The sequence below is a fragment of the Babylonia areolata genome, chromosome 12, assembly GCF_041734735.1.
Source record: "Babylonia areolata isolate BAREFJ2019XMU chromosome 12, ASM4173473v1, whole genome shotgun sequence".
In the NCBI taxonomy this organism is placed as follows: Eukaryota; Metazoa; Mollusca; class Gastropoda; order Neogastropoda; family Buccinidae; genus Babylonia; species Babylonia areolata.
Genome location: NC_134887.1, coordinates 1206414 through 1226393, shown reverse-complemented (window position 1 = coordinate 1226393; position 19980 = coordinate 1206414). Strand labels below are relative to the sequence as shown.

General features: G+C 48.5%; 1 protein-coding gene across 1 annotated transcript in view; it reads left to right on the top strand.

Moving 5' to 3' along the window:
- LOC143288297 (uncharacterized) overlaps positions 1–19582 on the top strand; it is a 29235-nt gene extending 9653 nt beyond the window's left edge. Inside the window, exons 4-11 of the mRNA XM_076596647.1 lie at positions 43–87; positions 3545–3686; positions 7681–7781; positions 9842–9891; positions 11860–12015; positions 14072–14161; positions 17558–17700; positions 18546–19582. Of these exons, the coding sequence (XP_076452762.1) occupies positions 43–87; positions 3545–3686; positions 7681–7781; positions 9842–9891; positions 11860–12015; positions 14072–14161; positions 17558–17700; positions 18546–18597 (779 nt within the window). The 3' untranslated portion in view covers positions 18598–19582. The remainder of the gene's footprint in view (positions 1–42; positions 88–3544; positions 3687–7680; positions 7782–9841; positions 9892–11859; positions 12016–14071; positions 14162–17557; positions 17701–18545) is intronic.
- Positions 19583–19980: the final 398 nt, after the last annotated feature.

The window sequence follows — 19980 nt, the reverse complement described above, 5'->3', positions numbered from 1 at the left end:
GAAGTGTGAATTCATTGAAAGACAACTACTCTCCCTTTGCAGATGACTTCATTGCTGTGAACAAACCCTATGGCCTGCCATCCCATGGTGAGTGTGTGTGTGATGTCAGGGTTCAGTTAGAAGTGTTCACATGGTAAGTGTGTGTGTGATGTCAGTGTTAGAACTGTTCACATGGTAAGCTGTGTGTGTGATGTCAGTGTTGAGTTAGAATTGTTCACATGGTAAGCTATGTGTGTGATGTCAGTGTTGAGTTAGAACTGTTCACATGGTAAGCTGTGTGTGTGATGTCAGTGTTGAGTTAGAATTGTTCACATGGTAAGCTATGTGTGTGATGTCAGGGTTCAGTTAGAACTGTTCACATGGTGCGTGTGTGATGTCAGTGTTGAGTTAGAACTGTTCACATGGTAAGCTGTGTGTGTGATGTCAGGGTTGAGTTAGAACTGTTCACATGGTAAACTGTGTGTGTGATGTCAGAGTTAAAACTGTTCACATGGTAAGCTGTGTGTGTGGTGTCAGTGTTCAGTTAGAACTGTTCACATGGTAAACTGTGTGTGTGATGTCAGTGTTGAGTTAGAACTGTTCACATGGTAAACTGTGTGTGTGATGTCAGAGTTAAAACTGTTCACATGGTAAGCTGTGTGTGTGATGTCAGTGTTGAGTTAGAACTGTTCACATGGTAGCTGTGTGTGTGATGTCAGGGTTCAGTTAGAACTGTTCACATGGTAAGCTGTGTGTGTGATGTCAGGGTTGAGTTAGAACTGTTCACATGGTAAGCTGTGTGTGTGATGTCAGTGTTGAGTTAGAACTGTTCACATGGTAAGCTGTGTGTGTGTGATGTCAGTGTTGAGTTAGAACTGTTCACATGGTAAGCTGTGTGTGTGATGTCAGTGTTGAGTTAGAACTGTTCACATGGTAAGCTGTGTGTGTGATGTCAGGGTTCAGTTAGAACTGTTCACATGGTAAGCTGTGTGTGTGATGTCAGGGTTGAGTTAGAACTGTTCACATGGTAAGCTGTGTGTGTGATGTCAGTGTTGAGTTAGAACTGTTCACATGGTAAGCTGTGTGTGTGATGTCAGTGTTGAGTTAGAACTGTTCACATGGTAAGCTGTGTGTGTGATGTCAGAGTTAAAACTGTTCACATGGTAAGCTGTGTGTGTGATGTCAGAGTTAGAACTGTTCACATGGTAAGCTGTGTGTGTGATGTCAGAGTTAAAACTGTTCACATGGTAAGCTGTGTGTGTGGTGTCAGTGTTCAGTTACAACTGTTCACATGGTAAGCTATGTGTGTGTGATGTCAGGTGTTGAGTTAAAACTGTTCACATGGTGTGTGTGTGATGTCAGTGTTGAGTTAGAACTGTTCACATGGTGCGTGTGTGATGTCAGTGTTGAGTTAGAACTGTTCACATGGTAAGCTGTGTGTGTGATGTCAGTGTTGAGTTAGAACTGTTCACATGGTAAGCTGTGTGTGTGATGTCAGTGTTGAGTTAGAACTGTTCACATGGTAAGCTGTGTGTGTGATGTCAGAGTTAAAACTGTTCACATGGTAAGCTGTGTGTGTGATGTCAGAGTTAGAACTGTTCACATGGTAAGCTGTGTGTGTGATGTCAGAGTTAAAACTGTTCACATGGTAAGCTGTGTGTGTGGTGTCAGTGTTCAGTTACAACTGTTCACATGGTAAGTTGTGTGTGTGTGATGTCAGGTGTTGAGTTAAAACTGTTCACATGGTGTGCGTGTGATGTCAGGGTTGAGTTAGAACTGTTCACATGGTAAGTGTGTGTGTGTGATGTCAGTGTTGAGTTAGAACTGTTCACATGGTAAGCTGTGTGTGTGATGTCAGGGTTCAGTTAGAACTGTTCACATGGTAAGCTATGTGTGTGATGTCAGTGTTGAGTTAGAACTGTTCACATAGTAAGCTGTGTGTGTGATGTCAGGGTTCAGTTAGAACTGTTCACATGGTAAGCTGTGTGTGTGATGTCAGTGTTGAGTTAGAACTGTTCACATGGTAAGCTGTGTGTGTGATGTCAGTGTTTAGAACTGTTCACATGGTAAGCTGTGTGTGTGATGTCAGTGTTGGGTTAGAACTGTTCACATGGTAAGCTGTGTGTGTGATGTCAGTGTTGAGTTAGAACTGTTCACATGGTAAGCTGTGTGTGTGTGATGTCAGTGTTGAGTTAGAACTGTTCACATGGTAAGCTGTGTGTGTGATGTCAGTGTTGAGTTAGAACTGTTCACATGGTAAGCTGTGTGTGTGATGTCAGGGTTGAGTTAGAACTGTTCACATGGTAAGCTGTGTGTGTGATGTCAGTGTTGAGTTAGAACTGTTCACATGGTAAGCTGTGTGTGTGATGTCAGTGTTGAGTTAGAACTGTTCACATGGTAAGCTGTGTGTGTGATGTCAGTGTTGAGTTAGAACTGTTCACATGGTAAGCTGTGTGTGTGAGTTAGAACTGTTCACATGGTAAGCTGTGTGTGTGATGTCAGTGTTGAGTTAGAACTGTTCACATGGTAAGCTATGTGTGATGTCAGGGTTGAGTTAGAACTGTTCACATGGTAAACTGTGTGTGTGATGTCAAGGTAAGCTATGTGTGTGATGTCATGGTAAGCTGTGTGTGTGATGCCAGTCAAGGAAGGCAGTATCTATGTCCATGGTTTCAGTGCCCATATGGACGGGGGTTTTTAGCCCACCCCACCCCCTCTAGCAGACCTTGGGTGCTATAGAAGACAAACTAAGGTCTAAGGGTTTTCCCTGGCCAAAATCTGTACACAACTTGACTTTGACAGTGAAACATGTTCACTTATCTCCGCTTGGTGCTGTGATGATGTATGATGCAGGAGGTCAAGGTCAGTATTTGGAGGTGTGTGGTGCAGGAGGTCAAGGTCAGTTTGGGGAAGTGTGTGGTGCAGGAGGTCAAGGTCAGTTTGTGGAAGTGTGTGGTGCATGGTGCAGGAGGTCAAGGTCAGTTTGTGGAGGTGTGTGGTGCAGGAGGTCAAGGTCTGTGTGTGGTGTGTGGTGCAGGAGGTCAAGGTCTGTGTGTGGAGGTGTGTGATGCAGGAGGTCAAGGTCTGTGTGTGGAGGTGTGTGATGCAGGATGTCAAGGTCAGTGTGTGGAGGTGTGTGATGCAGGAGGTCAAGGTCAGTGTGTGAAGGTGTGTGATGCAGGAGGTCAAGGTCAGTGTGTGGAGGTGTGTGATGCAGGATGTCAAGGTCAGTGTGTGGAGGTGTGTGATGCAGGAGGTCCAGGCGTGAGGGTCAGTGTGTGGAGGTGCGTGATGCAGGAGGTCAAGGTCAGTGTGTGGAGGTGTGTGATGCAGGAGGTCCAGGCGTGAGGGTCAGTGTGTGGAGGTGCGTGATGCAGGAGGTCAAGGTCAGTGTGTGGAGGTGCGTGATGCAGGAGGTCAAGGTCAGTGTGTAGAGGTGTGTGATGCAGGAGGTCAAGGTCAGTGTGTGGAGGTGTGTGATGCAGGAGGTCCAGGCGTGAGGGTCAGTGTGTGGAGGTGTGTGATGTAGGACGTCAAGGTCAGTGTGTGGAGGTGTGTGATGCAGGAGGTCCAGGCGTGAGGGTCAGTGTGGGACAACTCCTGCAGCCCCTGGCTGAGCGGCTGCACAGGGGGCGCCACAGTCTGGACGGACTGCACCTGGTTCATCGCCTGGACAAGGACACCACCGGGGTCATGCTCTTGGCCAGGTAGGCATCACAGTGTGCTGCTGTGTCGTGTGTGTACTGCTGCTGTGTCGTGTGTGTGCTGCTAGGGTGTCACTGTGCTGTTTGTGTGTCACTCTGTGCTGCTGTTGGTGTGTCACTCTGTGCTGCTGGTGTGTCACTCTGTGCTGCTGTTGGTGTGTCACTCTGTGCTGTTTGTGTGTCACTCTGTGCTGTTGGTGTGTCACTCTGTGCTGCTGTTTGTGTGTCACTCTGTGCTGTTGGTGTGTCACTCTGTGCTGCTGGTGTGTCACTCTGTGCTGCTGGTGTGTCACTCTGTGCTGTTGGTGTGTCACTCTGTGCTGCTGGTGTGTCACTCTGTGCTGTTGGTGTGTCACTCTGTGCTGCTGTTTGTGTGTCACTCTGTGCTGCTGTTTGTGTGTCACTCTGTGCTGCTGGTGTGTCACTCTGTGCTGCTGGTGTGTCACTCTGTGCTGCTGTTTGTGTGTCACTCTGTGCTGCTGGTGTGTCACTCTGTGCTGCTGGTGTGTCACTCTGTGCTGCTGGTGTGTCACTCTGTGCTGTTTGTGTGTCACTCTGTGCTGCTGTTTGTGTGTCACTCTGTGCTGTTGGTGTGTCATGTGTGTGCTGTTGGTGTGTCACTCTGTGCTGCTGGTGTGTCATGTGTGTGCTGTTGGTGTGTCACTCTGTGCTGCTGGTGTGTCACTCTGTGCTGTTGGTGTGTCACTCTGTGCTGCTGTTTGTGTGTCACTCTGTGCTGCTGGTGTGTCACTCTGTGCTGTTGGTGTGTCACTCTGTGCTGCTGTTGGTGTGTCACTCTGTGCTGCTGTTTGTGTGTCACTCTGTGCTGCTGTTGGTGTGTCACTCTGTGCTGTTGGTGTGTCATGTTTGTGCTGTTGGTGTGTCACTCTGTGCTGCTGTTTGTGTGTCACTCTGTGCTGCTGGTGTGTCACTCTGTGCTGCTGTTGGTGTGTCACTCTGTGCTGCTGGTGTGTCACTCTGTGCTGCTGCTGGTGTGTCACTCTGTGCTGTTGGTGTGTCACTCTGAGCTGCTGTTGGTGTGTCACTCTGTGCTGTTGGTGTGTCACTCTGTGCTGCTGTTGGTGTGTCACTCTGTGCTGCTGTTGGTGTGTCACTCTGTGCTGCTGTTGGTGTGTCACTCTGTGCTGTTGGTGTGTCACTGTGCTGTTGGTGTGTCACTCTGTGCTGCTGTTTGTGTGTCACTCTGTGCTGCTGTTGGTGTGTCAATCTGTGCTGCTGTTGGTGTGTCACTCTGTGCTGCTGGTGTGTCACTCTGTGCTGCTGGTGTGTCACTCTGTGCTGCTGTTGGTGTGTCACTCTGTGCTGCTGGTGTGTCACTCTGTGCTGCTGTTGGTGTGTCACTCTGTGCTGTTGGTGTGTCACTCTGTGCTGCTGTTGGTGTGTCACTCTGTGCTGCTGTTTGTGTGTTACTCTGTGCTGCTGGTGTGTCACTCTGTGCTGCTGGTGTGTCACTCTGTGCTGCTGTTGGTGTGTCACTCTGTGCTGTTGGTGTGTCACTCTGTGCTGCTGGTGTGTCACTCTGTGCTGCTGGTGTGTCACTCTGTGCTGCTGTTGGTGTGTCACTCTGTGCTGCTGCTGGTGTGTCACTCTGTGCTGCTGGTGTGTCACTCTGTGCTGCTGTTTGTGTGTCACTCTGTGCTGCTGGTGTGTCACTCTGTGCTGTTGGTGTGTCACTCTGTGCTGTTGGTGTGTCACTCTGTGCTGCTGCTGGTGTGTCACTGTGCTGTTGGTGTGTCACTCTGTGCTGTTGGTGTGTCACTCTGTGCTGTTGGTGTGTCACTCTGTGCTGCTGCTGGTGTGTCACTCTGTGCTGCTGTTGGTGTGTCACTGTGCTGTTGGTGTGTCACTCTGTGCTGCTGGTGTGTCACTCTGTGCTGCTGTTGGTGTGTCACTCTGTGCTGCTGTTTGTGTGTCACTCTGTGCTGTTTGTGTGTCACTCTGTGCTGTTGGTGTGTCACTCTGTGCTGTTGGTGTGTCACTCTGTGCTGCTGTTGGTGTGTCACTCTGTGCTGTTGGTGTGTCACTCTGTGCTGCTGGTGTGTCACTCTGTGCTGCTGTTGGTGTGTCACTCTGTGCTGCTGGTGTGTCACTCTGTGCTGCTGGTGTGTCACTCTGTGCTGTTGGTGTGTCACTCTGTGCTGCTGGTGTGTCACTCTGTGCTGCTGCTGGTGTGTCACTCTGTGCTGCTGGTGTGTCACTCTGTGCTGTTGGTGTGTCACTCTGTGCTGCTGTTTGTGTGTCACTCTGTGCTGCTGTTTGTGTGTCACTCTGTGCTGTTGGTGTGTCACTCTGTGCTGTTGGTGTGTCACTCTGTGCTGTTGGTGTGTCACTCTGTGCTGTTGGTGTGTCACTCTGTGCTGCTGTTGGTGTGTCACTCTGTGCTGTTGGTGTGTCACTCTGTGCTGTTGGTGTGTCACTCTGTGCTGCTGGTGTGTCACTCTGTGCTGCTGTTTGTGTGTCACTCTGTGCTGTTGGTGTGTCACTCTGTGCTGTTGGTGTGTCACTCTGTGCTGCTGTTGGTGTGTCACTCTGTGCTGTTGGTGTGTCACTCTGTGCTGCTGGTGTGTCACTCTGTGCTGCTGTTGGTGTGTCACTCTGTGCTGCTGCTGGTGTGTCACTCTGTGCTGTTGGTGTGTCACTCTGTGCTGCTGTTGGTGTGTCACTCTGTGCTGCTGTTGGTGTGTCACTCTGTGCTGCTGGTGTGTCACTCTGTGCTGTTGGTGTGTCACTCTGTGCTGCTGTTTGTGTGTCACTCTGTGCTGTTGGTGTGTCACTCTGTGCTGCTGGTGTGTCATGTTTGTGCTGTTGGTGTGTCACTCTGTGCTGTTGGTGTGTCACTCTGTGCTGTTGGTGTGTCACTCTGTGCTGCTGGTGTGTCATGTTTGTGCTGTTGGTGTGTCAGTCTGTGCTGTTGGTGTGTCATGTTTGTGCTGTTGGTGTGTCATGTTTGTGCTGTTGGTGTGTCACTCTGTGCTGCTGGTGTGTCGTTTTTGTTGTGTTTGTGTGTCAGTATGTTCTGTGTACATACATCAGGTGTCTATAACATGACATGGCCATGCATTAGATGTGTATGACATGACGAAACTGTAATCTGATGTGTATAATGTGATAAAGCCGCATACAGATGTGTATGAAATGACAAGGCCATACATCAGATGTGTATGATGTGACAAGGCCATACATCAGGTGTGTATAATCATGTGACAGGGCCATACATCAGGTGTGTATAATGTGACAAGGCCATACATCAGGTGTGTATAATGTGACAAGGCCATACATCAGGTGTGTATAATGTGACAGGCCATACATCAGGTGTGTATAATGTGACAAGGCCATACATCAGGTGTGTATAATGTGACAAGGCCATACATCAGGTGTGTATGATGTGACAAGGCCATACATCAGGTGTGTATGATGTGACAAGGCCATACATCAGGTGTGAATGTATGTATATATGTATGTGTAGGTGTTTGTATGTATGTGTGTGTGTATACATATGTAAGTATATGAGCTTGTGTGTATACGGATATGTATGTATGTACACATATTTTTTATGGTTTGTTTTGTTTGTTTACTCTGTCTTTGTGTGTATGTCCCTTATTTGTTATTGTCTGTATTTGTTGAAAATCACCCAGATATGATTGTCACCATATTTGATGTTCTTCCATTTTGTCAACCTGGCACATTTCCAATTGTTGTTGGTTTTGTTTCCTTCCTTGGACCACAAGACATGTCTATTGACGATATATGAACAGAAGTGAATATATGTGTATATATATATTTGTATTTGTACATATATATATATATATTTCTTTCTGATTAGAGCACATTGAAGTTTGATATATGGAAGCTGTAATCGTGATTCATATTGGAAAACAGGGGGAATAGAATAGAAACTTGTTTTCAAGGGTAAAAATTTAAAAAAATATATATAAAAAAAAGAAAGAAAGAAAGTGAAAGTGGAAGTGTTGTGCAGGACGGCGGAAGTGGCCTGGCAGTTGGTGGGGATGTTCCGGCGCCGTGAGGTCTGCAAGACATACTGGGCCATCACCAAGGGCCTTCCCCAGCCCCCTGAAGGTCACCGCTTTTTTCCTCCCCCCCGCTCCCCCCCCACGACCCCCCACCCCCACCTTTTTTTCCTCTTCTCCTGTTGGGAGGTGGCAGAATGTTTATGACGCTCCTCATCTGTCAACACAGAGTCCAGGAGGGTGTGGGTTCAAATCCCTCTCTCCCCCTTTCTCCCAGTGTGACTGGAAAATCAGACTGAGCGTCTAGTCCTTCAGATGAGATGATAAACCCAGGTCCCGTGTGCACTACACACTTGACAGGTACTCACATATATATGCATGCACTCAAGGCCTGCCCAAGCATGTTGGATTATGTTGCTGGTCAGGCGTCTGCCCATCAGATGTGGTGTAGCGTATATCATGGATTTGCCTGAACGTTGTGATTCCTCCTAGAGAAACTGAAACTGAAACTGGTAGCGTTGTAAGCGTGTTGGGTTATGCTGCTGGTTGGGCATATGCTTAGCAGATGTGGTGTAGCGTATATTGGTTTGTCCGAACACAGTGATGCCTCCGTAGTAACTGAACTAACTGAAGTGGTAAAAAAAACCCAGACAACTCAGTGTGTTGTGTTCTGAATTTGAAAAATGAAGGGGAGGAGGGGAAACCCAGACAACTCAGTGTGTTGTGTTCTGAATTTGAAAAATGAAGGGGAGGAGGGAAAACCCAGACACAGAACTCAGGGGTGTGGTGTATGTGTGTGTGCGTGTGGGTGGGTGGGAGGCGGGTTGTACTGAGAACTGTAAGTCAGTTCAATCCAGTCGTTGGCAGAATCAGTAAGGCATTGTACTTCTCATCCAGTGTTCACCAGTGACAGGGCTGGAGGCCCTGTTTGGGTAAGGTGTGTTCACCAGTGACCAGGGCTGGAGGCCCTGTTTGGGTAAGGTGTGTTCACCAGTGACAGGGCTGGAGGCCCTGTTTGGGTAAGGTGTGTTCACCAGTGGGCAAGGTGTGGTGTCCTTGGGAAAGGCACTTTATTTCGACTTCCGGCACTCCAGCCAGGTGTCAGTGGTCACCTGACGGGTTGGGGAAGGAGAGGACTAGGCCCCGCCTTCACATGCCCAGCCCTGGACACCGTGGATAGGAATTCACCGCCCTGATGGCCTTGAAAGACTGGGGAACCTTTAACCTTCACATGCCCAGCCCTGGACACCGTGGATAGGAATTCACCGCCCTGAATGCCTTGAAAAACTGGGGAACCTTTAACCTTCACATGCCCAGCCCTGGACACCGTGGATAGGAATTCACCGCTCTGATGGCTGTCAAAGACTGGGGAACCTTTAACCTTTAGCATGCCTTAACCCTTTGACTACTGCTGTCAAGCATTCTTGTCAGAAATGGGCTGTCGCCTGTCAGGGATCAGACAATCAGAAATGGGCTGTCACCTGTCAGGGATCAGACACAATCAGAAATGGGCTGTCACCTGTCAGGGATCAGACACAATCAGAAATGGGCTGTCACCTGTCAGGGATCAGACACAATCAGAAATGGGCTGTCACCTGTCAGGGATCAGACACAATCAGAAATGGGCTGTCACCTGTCAGGGATCAGACACAATCAGAAATGGGCTGTCACCTGTCAGGGATCAGACACAATCAGAAATGGGCTGTCACCTGTCAGGGATCAGACACAGTCAGAAATGGGCTGTCACCTGTCACGGATCAGACACAGTCAGAAATGGGCTGTCACCTGTCAGGGATCAGACACAATCAGAAATGGGCTGTCACCTGTCAGGGATCAGACACAGTCAGAAATGGGCTGTCACCTGTCAGGGATCAGACACAATCAGAAATGGGCTGTCGCCTGTCAGGGATCAGACACAATCAGAAATGGGCTGTCACCTGTCAGGGATCAGACACAATCAGAAATGGGCTGTCACCTGTCAGGGATCCGAAAAGGATTGAAATCTCACATGTCTACCATGTATATAAATGATTGCTTATCGCTCATTTTTGTTTGTTTGTTTGTTTTGAGAATGGACTTGATGTGTGTTTGAAATGTGTTGATGAGTACACCAGTCAACTGTGAAGAGTGAGAGTTGTCAGTGAAGGTAACAGGATGGTTTGATTGCAGGTGTGATCGACATACCTTTGGTGAGAGAGAATGTCAACGGGGTCTACAAGGTACTGGTGTAATTTTGGTTTCTGTCTTCATTTGTTGCTGACCCCTCTGACTGGGCCTACACTCCTCACGACCTGTCGTTTTTACCTCATCATTGCTACACTCCTCACGACCTATCTTTTTTACCTCATCAGTGCTACACTCCTCATGACCTATCTTTCTGACCTCATCAGTGCTACACTCCTCACGACCTATCTTTCTGACCTCATCAGTGCTACACTCCTCACGACCTATCTTTCTGACCTCATCAGTGCTACACTCCTCATGACCTATCTTTCTGACCTCATCAGTGCTACATCAGTGCTACACCACGACCTATCTTTTTTACCTCATCAGTGCTACACTCCACACGACCTATCTTTTTTACCTCATCAGTGCTACACTCCTCATGACCTATCTTTCTGACCTCATCAGTGCTACACTCCACAGGACCTATCTTTCTGACCTCATCAGTGCTACACTCCTCATGACCTATCTTTCTGACCTCATCAGTGCTACACTCCTCATGACCTATCTTTCTGACCTCATCAGTGCTACACTCCTCACGACCTATCTTTCTGACCTCATCAGTGCTACACTCCTCATGACCTATCTTTTTTACCTCATCAGTGCTACACTCCTCACGACCTATCTTTCTGACCTCATCAGTGCTACACTCCTCACGACCTATCTTTCTGACCTCATCAGTGCTACACTCCTCATGACCTATCTTTCTGATCTCATCAGTGCTACACTCCACAGGACCTATCTTTCTGACCTCATCAGTGCTACACTCCACACGACCTATCTTTTTTACCTCATCAGTGCTACACTCCACAGGACCTATCTTTCTGACCTCATCAGTGCTACACTCCTCACGACCTATCTTTCTGACCTCATCAGTGCTACACTCCTCACGACCTATCTTTCTGACCTCATCAGTGCTACACTCCTCACGACCTATCTTTCTGACCTCATCAGTGCTACACTCCTCATGACCTATCTTTCTGATCTCATCAGTGCTACACTCCACAGGACCTATCTTTCTGACCTCATCAGCGCTACACTCCACAGGACCTTACCTATATTTCTGACCATGACGACAACATTGATGATGATAATAACGATGATGATGATGATGAAAATGATGACGATGATGATGATGATGATGATGACTGTGTGCAGACAGTGGTCATGATGATGATGATGATGATGATGATGATGATGCTGTGTGCAGATGGTGGTCATGATGATGATGATGATGATGATGGTGATGGTGATGGTGATGATGATGATGATGACTGTGTGCAGACAGTGGTCATGATGATGATGATGATGATGGTGATGATGATGATGATGATGATGATGACTGTGTGCAGACAGTGGTCATGATGATGATGATGATGATGATGATGATGGTGATGACTGTGTGCAGATGGTGGTCATGATGATGATGATGATGATGATGATGATGATGACTGTGTGCAGACAGTGGTCATGATGATGATGATGATGATGGTGATGATGATGATGATGATGATGACTGTGTGCAGACAGTGGTCATGATGATGATGATGATGATGATGATGGTGATGGTGATGATGATGATGATGATGATGACTGTGTGCAGACAGTGGTCATGATGATGATGATGATGATGATGATGATGATGATGATGATGATGATGATGTGTGCAGACAGTGGTCATGATGATGATGATGATGATGATGATGATGATGTGTGCAGACAGTGGTCATGATGATGATGATGATGATGATGATGATGATGGTGATGATGATGGTGATGATGATGATGATGATGATGACTGTGTGCAGACAGTGGTCATGATGATGATGATGATGATGATGATGATGATGATGATGATGATGATGATGATGTGTGCAGATGGTGGTCATGATGATGATGATGATGATGATGTGTGCAGACGGTGGTCATGATGATGATGATGATGATGATGATGATGTGTGCAGACGGTGGTCAGGCCGGAGCAGCGTGTGGAGGGGGGTGCAGTGAAGAGGAGAGGGGGGCGGGGCGCTGACAGCCGGGCAGCCGTCACACAGTACAGGGTACTGGCTCACCTGCACAGCATGGCACTGCTGGAGTGCAGGCCCCTGACAGGCCTCCAGGTCAGAGGTCAACTTCCTCCCCCACCTCCCCCCGTCCTGTCTTAGTAACATGGTGTCCAGGTCAGAGGTCACCTCCCTCCCCCCAACCCCCCTTCCCCGTCCTGTCTTAGTAATATGGTGTCCAGGTCAGAGGTCACCTCCCCCCCCAACCCCCCTTCCCCATCCTGTCTTAGTAATATGGTGTCCAGGTCAGAGGTCACCTCCCTCCCCCCACCCCCCCTTCCCCGTCCTGTCTTAGTAATATGGTGTCCAGGTCAGAGGTCACCTCCCCCCCCAACCCCCCTTCCCCGTCCTGTCTTAGTAACATGGTGTCCAGGTCAGAGGTCACCTCCCCCCCCCCAACCCCCCTTCCCCGTCCTGTTTTAGTAACATGGTGTCCAGGTCAGAGGTCACCTCCCCCCCCCCAACCCCCCTTCCCCGTCCTGTTTTAGTAACATGGTGTCCAGGTCAGAGGTCACCTCCCCCCCCAACCCCCCTTCCCCGTCCTGTCTTAGTAACATGGTGTCCAGGTCAGAGGTCAACATTCACCCCCCCCCTTCCCCGTCCTGTCCTAGAAACATGGTGTCCATGTCAGAGGTGGTGTGGCAGTGAAGTGAAGTGGTGTGGTGTGGTGTGGTGTGGTATGGTGTGGTGTGGCAGTGAAGTGGTGTGGTGTGGTGTGGTGTGGTGTGGTGTGGCAGTGAAGTGGTGTGGTGTGGTGTGGTGTGGTGTGGTGTGGCAGTGAAGTGAAGTGGTGTGGTGTGGTGTGGTGTGGCAGTGAAGTGAAGTGGTGTGGTGTGGTGTGGTGTGGTGTGGTGTGGTGTGGCAGTAAAGTGAAGTGGTGTGGTGTGGTGTGGCAGTGAAGTGAAGTGGTGTGGTGTGGTGTGGCAGTGAAGTGAAGTGGTGTGGTGCGGTGTGGTGTGGTGTGGTGTGGCAGTGAAGTGAAGTGGTGTGGTGTGGTGTGGTGTGGTGTGGCAGTGAAGTGAAGTGGTGTGGGTGTGGTGTGGCAGTGAAGTGAAGTGGTGTGGTGTGGTGCGGTGTGGTGTGGCAGTGAAGTGAAGTGGTGTGGTGTGGTGTGGTGTGGTGTGGCAGTGAAGTGAAGTGGTGTGGTGTGGTGTGGCAGTGAAGTGGTGTGGTGTGGTGTGGTGTGGCAGTGAAGTGAAGTGGTGTGGTGTGGCAGTGAAGTGAAGTGGTGTGGTGTGGTGTGGTGTGGCAGTGAAGTGGTGTGGTGTGGTGTGGTGTGGCAGTGAAGTGAAGTGGTGTGGTGTGGTGTGGCAGTGAAGTGAAGTGGTGTGGTGTGGTGCGGTGTGGTGTGGAAGTGAAGTGAAGTGGTGTGGTGTGGTGTGGCAGTGAAGTGAAGTGGTGTGGTGTGGTGCGGTGTGGTGTGGAAGTGAAGTGAAGTGGTGTGGTGTGGTGTGGCAGTGAAGTGAAGTGGTGTGGTGTGGTGTGGTGTGGTGTGGCAGTGAAGTGAAGTGGTGTGGTGTGGTGTGGCAGTGAAGTGAAGTGGTGTGGTGTGGTGTGGCAGTGAAGTGAAGTGGTGTGGTGTGGTGTGGCAGTGAAGTGAAGTGGTGTGGTGTGGTGTGGTGTGGCAGTGAAGTGGTGTGGTGTGGCAGTGAAGTGAAGTGAAGTGGTGTGGTGTGGCAGTGAAGTGAAGTGGTGTGGTGTGGTGTGGCAGTGAAGTGGTGTGGTGTGGTGTGGCAGTGAAGTGAAGTGGTGTGGTGTGGTGCGGTGTGGTGTGGCAGTGAAGTGAAGTGGTGTGGTGTGGTGTGGTGTGGCAGTGAAGTGAAGTGGTGTGGTGTGGTGTGGTGTGGTGTGGCAGTGAAGTGAAGTGGTGTGGTGTGGCAGTGAAGTGAAGTGGTGTGGTGTGGCAGTGAAGTGAAGTGAAGTGGTGTGGTGTGGTGTGGCAGTGAAGTGGTGTGGTGTGGTGTGGTGTGGCAGTGACGTGAAGTGGTGTGGTGTGGTGTGGTGTGGTGTGGCAGTGAAGTGAAGTGGTGTGGTGTGGTGTGGTGTGGCAGTGAAGTGGAGTGATGTGGTGTGGTGTGGCAGTGAAGTGAAGTGAAGTGGTGTGGTGTGTCAGCACCAGATCCGAGTCCACCTGGCCCAGGCCCTGAACTGTCCCGTGCTGGGTGACCACAAGTATTCCCACATGGACAGACTGGCTCCTCAGGTACTCTGCATGTGTGTGTGTGTGTTTGGTGGGTGTGTGTGTGTGTGTCTGTTTCTGTGTGTGTTTGGGGGAAGGGGGGGGGGGGGCAGCTCAGGCAGCCACAGGTTCAGTGTTCAATGCAGCTCGATCTCATTAAAATTTCAAACGGTATTCTTATTCAGCTTGTTCTGTTTTTGCGCATTTGTTGTATTATTTAACCATTTTTGTGCATTTCATGCAGAGAAATGTTGGCACCCTCTTCAGTGTCAGAATCCTTTTGCTGATGTCAGTGGTCATGGTGTCTGACATGTGTGGGGTGTTGTCATGGTGTCTGACGTGTGGGGTGTTGTCATGGTGTCTGACATGTGTGGGGTGTTGTCATGCCTGTTGATGTCAGTGGTCATGGTGTCTGACATGTGTGGGGTGTTGTCATGGTGTCTGACATCTGTGGGGTGTTGTCATGGTGTCTGACATGTGTGGGGTGTTGTCATGCCTGTTGATGTCAGTGGTCATGGTGTCTGACATGTGTGGGGTGTTGTCATGGTGTCTGACATCTGTGGGGTGTTGTCATGGTGTCTGACATGTGTGGGGTGTTGTCATGGTGTCTGACATCTGTGGGGTGTTGTCATGGTGTCTGACATCTGTGGGGTGTTGTCATGGTGTCTGACATGTGTGGGGTGTTGTCATGGTGTCTGACATGTGTGGGGTGTTGTCATGGTGTCTGACATGTGTGGGGTGTTGTCATGCCTGTTGATGTCAGTGGTCATGGTGTCTGACATCTGTGGGGTGTTGTCATGGTGTCTGACATGTGTGGGGTGTTGTCATGGTGTCTGACATCTGTGGGGTGTTGTCATGCCTGTTGATGTCAGTGGTCATGGTGTCTGACATCTGTGGGGTGTTGTCATGCCTGTTGATGTCAGTGGTCATGGTGTCTGACATCTGTGGGGTGTTGTCATGGTGTCTGACATCTGTGGGGTGTTGTCATGCCTGTTGATGTCAGTGGTCATGGTGTCTGACATCTGTGGGGTGTTGTCATGGTGTCTGACATGTGTGGGGTGTTGTCATGGTGTCTGACATCTGTGGGGTGTTGTCATGCCTGTTGATGTCAGTGGTCATGGTGTCTGACATGTGTGGGGTGTTGTCATGGTGTCTGACATGTGTGGGGTGTTGTCATGGTGACTGACATCTGTGGGGTGTTGTCATGGTGTCTGACATCTGTGGGGTGTTGTCATGGTGTCTGACATCTGTGGGGTGTTGTCATGCCTGTTGATGTCAGTGGTCATGGTGTCTGACATGTGTGGGGTGTTGTCATGGTGACTGACATCTGTGGGGTGTTGTCATGGTGTCTGACATCTGTGGGGTGTTGTCATGGTGTCTGACATCTGTGGGGTGTTGTCATGGTGTCTGACATCTGTGGGGTGTTGTCATGGTGTCTGACATGTGTGGGGTGTTGTCATGGTGTCTGACATCTGTGGGGTGTTGTCATGGTGTCTGACATCTGTGGGGTGTTGTCATGGTGTCTGACATGTGTGGGGTGTTGTCATGCCTGTTGATGTCAGTGGTCATGGTGTCTGACATGTGTGGGGTGTTGTCATGGTGTCTGACATCTGTGGGGTGTTGTCATGGTGTCTGACATGTGTGGGGTGTTGTCATGGTGTCTGACATGTGTGGGGTGTTGTCATGGTGTCTGACATCTGTGGGGTGTTGTCATGCCTGTTGATGTCAGTGGTCATGGTGTCTGACATGTGTGGGGTGTTGTCATGGTGTCTGACATGTGTGGGGTGTTGTCATGGTGTCTGACATCTGTGGGGTGTTGTCATGCCTGTTGATGTCAGTGGTCATGGTGTCTGACATCTGTGGGGTGTTGTCATGCCTGTTGATGTCAGTGGTCATGGTGTCTGACATCTGTGGGGTGTTGTCATGCCTGTTGATGTCAGTGGTCATGGTGTCTGACATCTGTGGGGTGTTGTCATGGTGTCTGACATCTGTGGGGTGTTGTCATGCCTGTTGATGTCAGTGGTCATGGTGTCTGACATCTGTGGGGTGTTGTCATGCCTGTTGATGTCAGTGGTCATGGTGTCTGACATCTGTGGGGTGTTGTCATGGTGTCTGACATCTGTGGGGTGGTGTCATGCCTGTTGATGTCAGTGGTCATGGTGTCTGACATCTGTGGGGTGTTGTCATGGTGTCTGACATCTGTGGGGTGTTGTCATGCCTGTTGATGTCAGTGGTCATGGTGTCTGACCACTTTGCTGTTGGATGCAGAAATAGCATCCCCGCTTTCTGGAAATTCTGTGCCACTAGAAGTGTCCTGTTTTTTGTTGCTCTCTTTATCTCTGCCTTTTCCATCCTTTTTTGTTGTTTTTCTTTTTTCTGCCTTCCCACTCCATTCCCCTTTCTTTTTTCAATCAAACCTGGACAATTAGGTGGTGAAATTGTAAACACTGGGATGGGCACCAGCTGTCAATTCTACAGTGTTATTAGTTTATATAGCCATTTTTGAATGTATTTTTTGTTTGGCTTTGAAATATTGATTTTTAATTTCTGATGATTTTTAAATCTTTGGATGGTGAATTAAGCGGAAGAGCTGACGTACTCAGCGTTTAGAAGGCTTAGTGTTATATGCCCTAAGGTGCTAAATGGTTAGGAATATGTGTCATGAAGCGTTTTGTGGCTTTGTCTTGTTTGAGGTGGGGTTTGTTTTGTGTGTGTACAGTGTAGAGGTGATAGCTTTGTGTTGACGCGGGTTGTATGGTTTGACAGTCCTGACATGGCCCTGAGTGGTGGGCGTGACAGTGAGCAACAGTAATGATGAAGTTTGGTGTCTGACAGAAACTGTTCCCTGACAGTAATGATGAAGTTTGGTGTCTGACAGAAACTGTTCCCTGACAGTAATGATGAAGTTTGGTGTCTGTGACAGAAACTGTTCCCTGACAGTAATGATGAAGTTTGGTGTCTGTGACAGAAACTGTTCCCTGACAGTAATGATGAAGTTTGGTGTCTGTGACAGAAACTGTTCCCTGACAGTAATGATGATGTTTGGTGTCTGTGACAGAAACTGTTCCCTGACAGTAATGATGAAGTTTGGTGTCTGTGACAGAAACTGTTCCCTGACAGTAATGATGAAGTTTGGTGTCTGTGACAGAAACTGTTCCCTGACAGTAATGATGAGTTTGGTGTCTGTGACAGAAACTGTTCCCTGACAGTAATGATGAAGTTTGGTGTCTGTGACAGAAACTGTTCCCTGACAGTAATGATGAAGTTTGGTGTCTGTGACAGAAACTGTTCCCTGACAGTAATGATGATGTTTGGTGTCTGTGACAGAAACTGTTCCCTGACAGTAATGATGAAGTTTGGTGTCTGTGATGTGACAGAAACTGTTCCCTGACAGTAATGATGAAGTTTGGTGTCTGACAGAAACTGTTCCCAGAGGCTCTGCAGAAGCTGGGGCTGCGACAAGCCCAGGTGCGTTACCTCCCCTTACACCTGCACGCCAAGGCACTGCTGCTTCCTGAGTGGAGAGGTCACTCCAACATCTTCATCGCCGCTCCTGTGCCCAGGTCAGTCTCCTTCTTCCTTCCTTCCCTCCCTTCCTCCTTTCTTCCTTCTCTCCCTCCTTCCATCCCTCCCTTACTTCCCTCTCTCCCTCCCTCCTTCCTTCCCTCCCTTACTTCCCTCTCTCCCTCCCTCCCTTCCTCCTTTCTTCCTTCTCTCCCTCCTTCCATCCCTCCCTTACTTCCCTCTCTCCCTCCCTCCCTTCCTTCCTTCTCTCCCTCCTTCCTTCCCTCTCTCCCTCCCTCTCTTCCTTCCCTCCCTCCATCCTGGTGTATTGATGCGGCTTCACCTTTTTCTTCTCAGTGCCGTATACTGTGTGTTGGCAATGTGTTTGTCACTGTGCTTTATTGCTACACATGCACATGTATAAAGTGGAAAAACCGTGAACGTTGCCCTCTTCTGCTAACAAGTGCTGTGCTGGTAAAACCTTCTACTAGTTCTAGGAAGCCAGAGAATTTTTGGTGCAGGATGGAATCTGACACTCATCACTAGACCTTCAGTGGTGGTCTGGATGCTAGTCATTCAATTGAGACCATACACCAAGCCCTTTTTGCAGCGTGCCGTTAGCACATGGAAGAGAACTCACAGCAACAAAAGGGTTGTCCCTGGCAAAATTAGGAAGAAAACATCACTCCACTATACATGTGTGTGCATGCACATGACCGAATGACACAGGAAACACATGATGAGCACTCAAAGCCAGCTCTTATTCAGCTCTACCCAGGTAGGCAGCCTGTTGAGCAAATAACTCTGTATTTGTAAAGTGCTTACAGCTTGCTATGTGACTGAATACAAGTGCAATATAAGTGTCATTTAGAACAACACTAATCCTCAGTATCATTGTCCTCAGGTTCTTCCTGCGAAATCTCAAGACTCTCAAGATCAAAATACCTCCGCGCTAGGACACGCCCCACTGGCCTGAAGGGGTGCCACTGCCACATTGTGTGGATCACGTTCATCGTCAGCAGAGAGTTGACTGAATGAACACACTAGTTATGTGTGTGTGTGTGTGTGACCATATGTGTGTGTGTGTGTGCGTGTGTATGCACGTGTGTGTGTGTGTGAGTGTGCATGAAATAGCATGTGTGAACAGGGAGGAGGAAGAAATTGTTTGAATCTGTTGCACGTGTCTGTTTGAAGGTCAGTGACCATTAGGATATGACGTGTATTGTATTGTATTGTATTGTATTGCAGTTTATCCCCTTGGGGAGAGCAGTCCACATTTTCACACAGAGAAATCAGTTGTGACAAAAAGTGAAAAATACATGTCAATTTAAACGTCTTTTTTGGGATGTCTGTTATTATGCTTACATGCATGTGTTTATGCATGTCTCATCAAAGTTAAATGTTTGTGCTGTTGATTTTTTTTCAGTATGTCTGTTGGGGCCTTTATAATAATAATAATAATATTAATGGTATTTATATAGCGCTGAATCTTCTCCTCTACACAGACCCCTCGGATGTCCAGTGGGTGTCTGAATGACCCAACCTTTAGCTTCCGTCGTCAGAATTGTGGAATTCTTTGTCAACATTCACCTCTTCAGTATAAGAGCCTTCCACTTGCAATATTTTGATGGTGGTAATTGGGGTGAAACGCTGTTAACGTCGTCTCTTTCGCCGTTCGTATGGAGAGAGTTAAGGCCAGACTTGCAAGGTCCAGAGACAGAGAGAGAATGGCGGCCAACAGTCAAATGTTTGAATCTGGGAATGCGTAAACAGAGTGGATCCGAAGCTAATCGTAGAGAGTGAGATGGAGTGTAGAGGTGAAGGCAGCCAGAGAGATAGGAAGGGGCAGAGTTGTCTCTTGCTTCACTCTGATCACTGATAAATCATCAACAGTTGTCTCTTGCTTCACTCTGATCACTGATAAATCATCAGTTGTCTCTTGCTTCACTCTGAACACTGATAAATCATCAGTTGTCTCTTGCTTCACTCTGAACACTGATAAATCATCATCAGTTGTCTCTTGCTTCACTCTGATCACTGATAAATCATCAGTTGTCTCTTGCTTCACTCTGATCACTGATAAATCATCATCAGTTGTCTCTTGCTTCACTCTGAACACTGATAAATCATCATCACTTGTCTCTTGCTTCACTCTGATCACTGATAAATCATCAGTTGTCTCTTGCTTCACTCTGAACACTGATAAATCATCAGTTGTCTCTTGCTTCACTCTGATCACTGATAAATCAACAGTTGTCTCTTGCTTCACTCTGAACACTGATAAATCATCAACAGTTGTCTCTTGCTTCACTCTGATCACTGATAAATCATCACTTGTC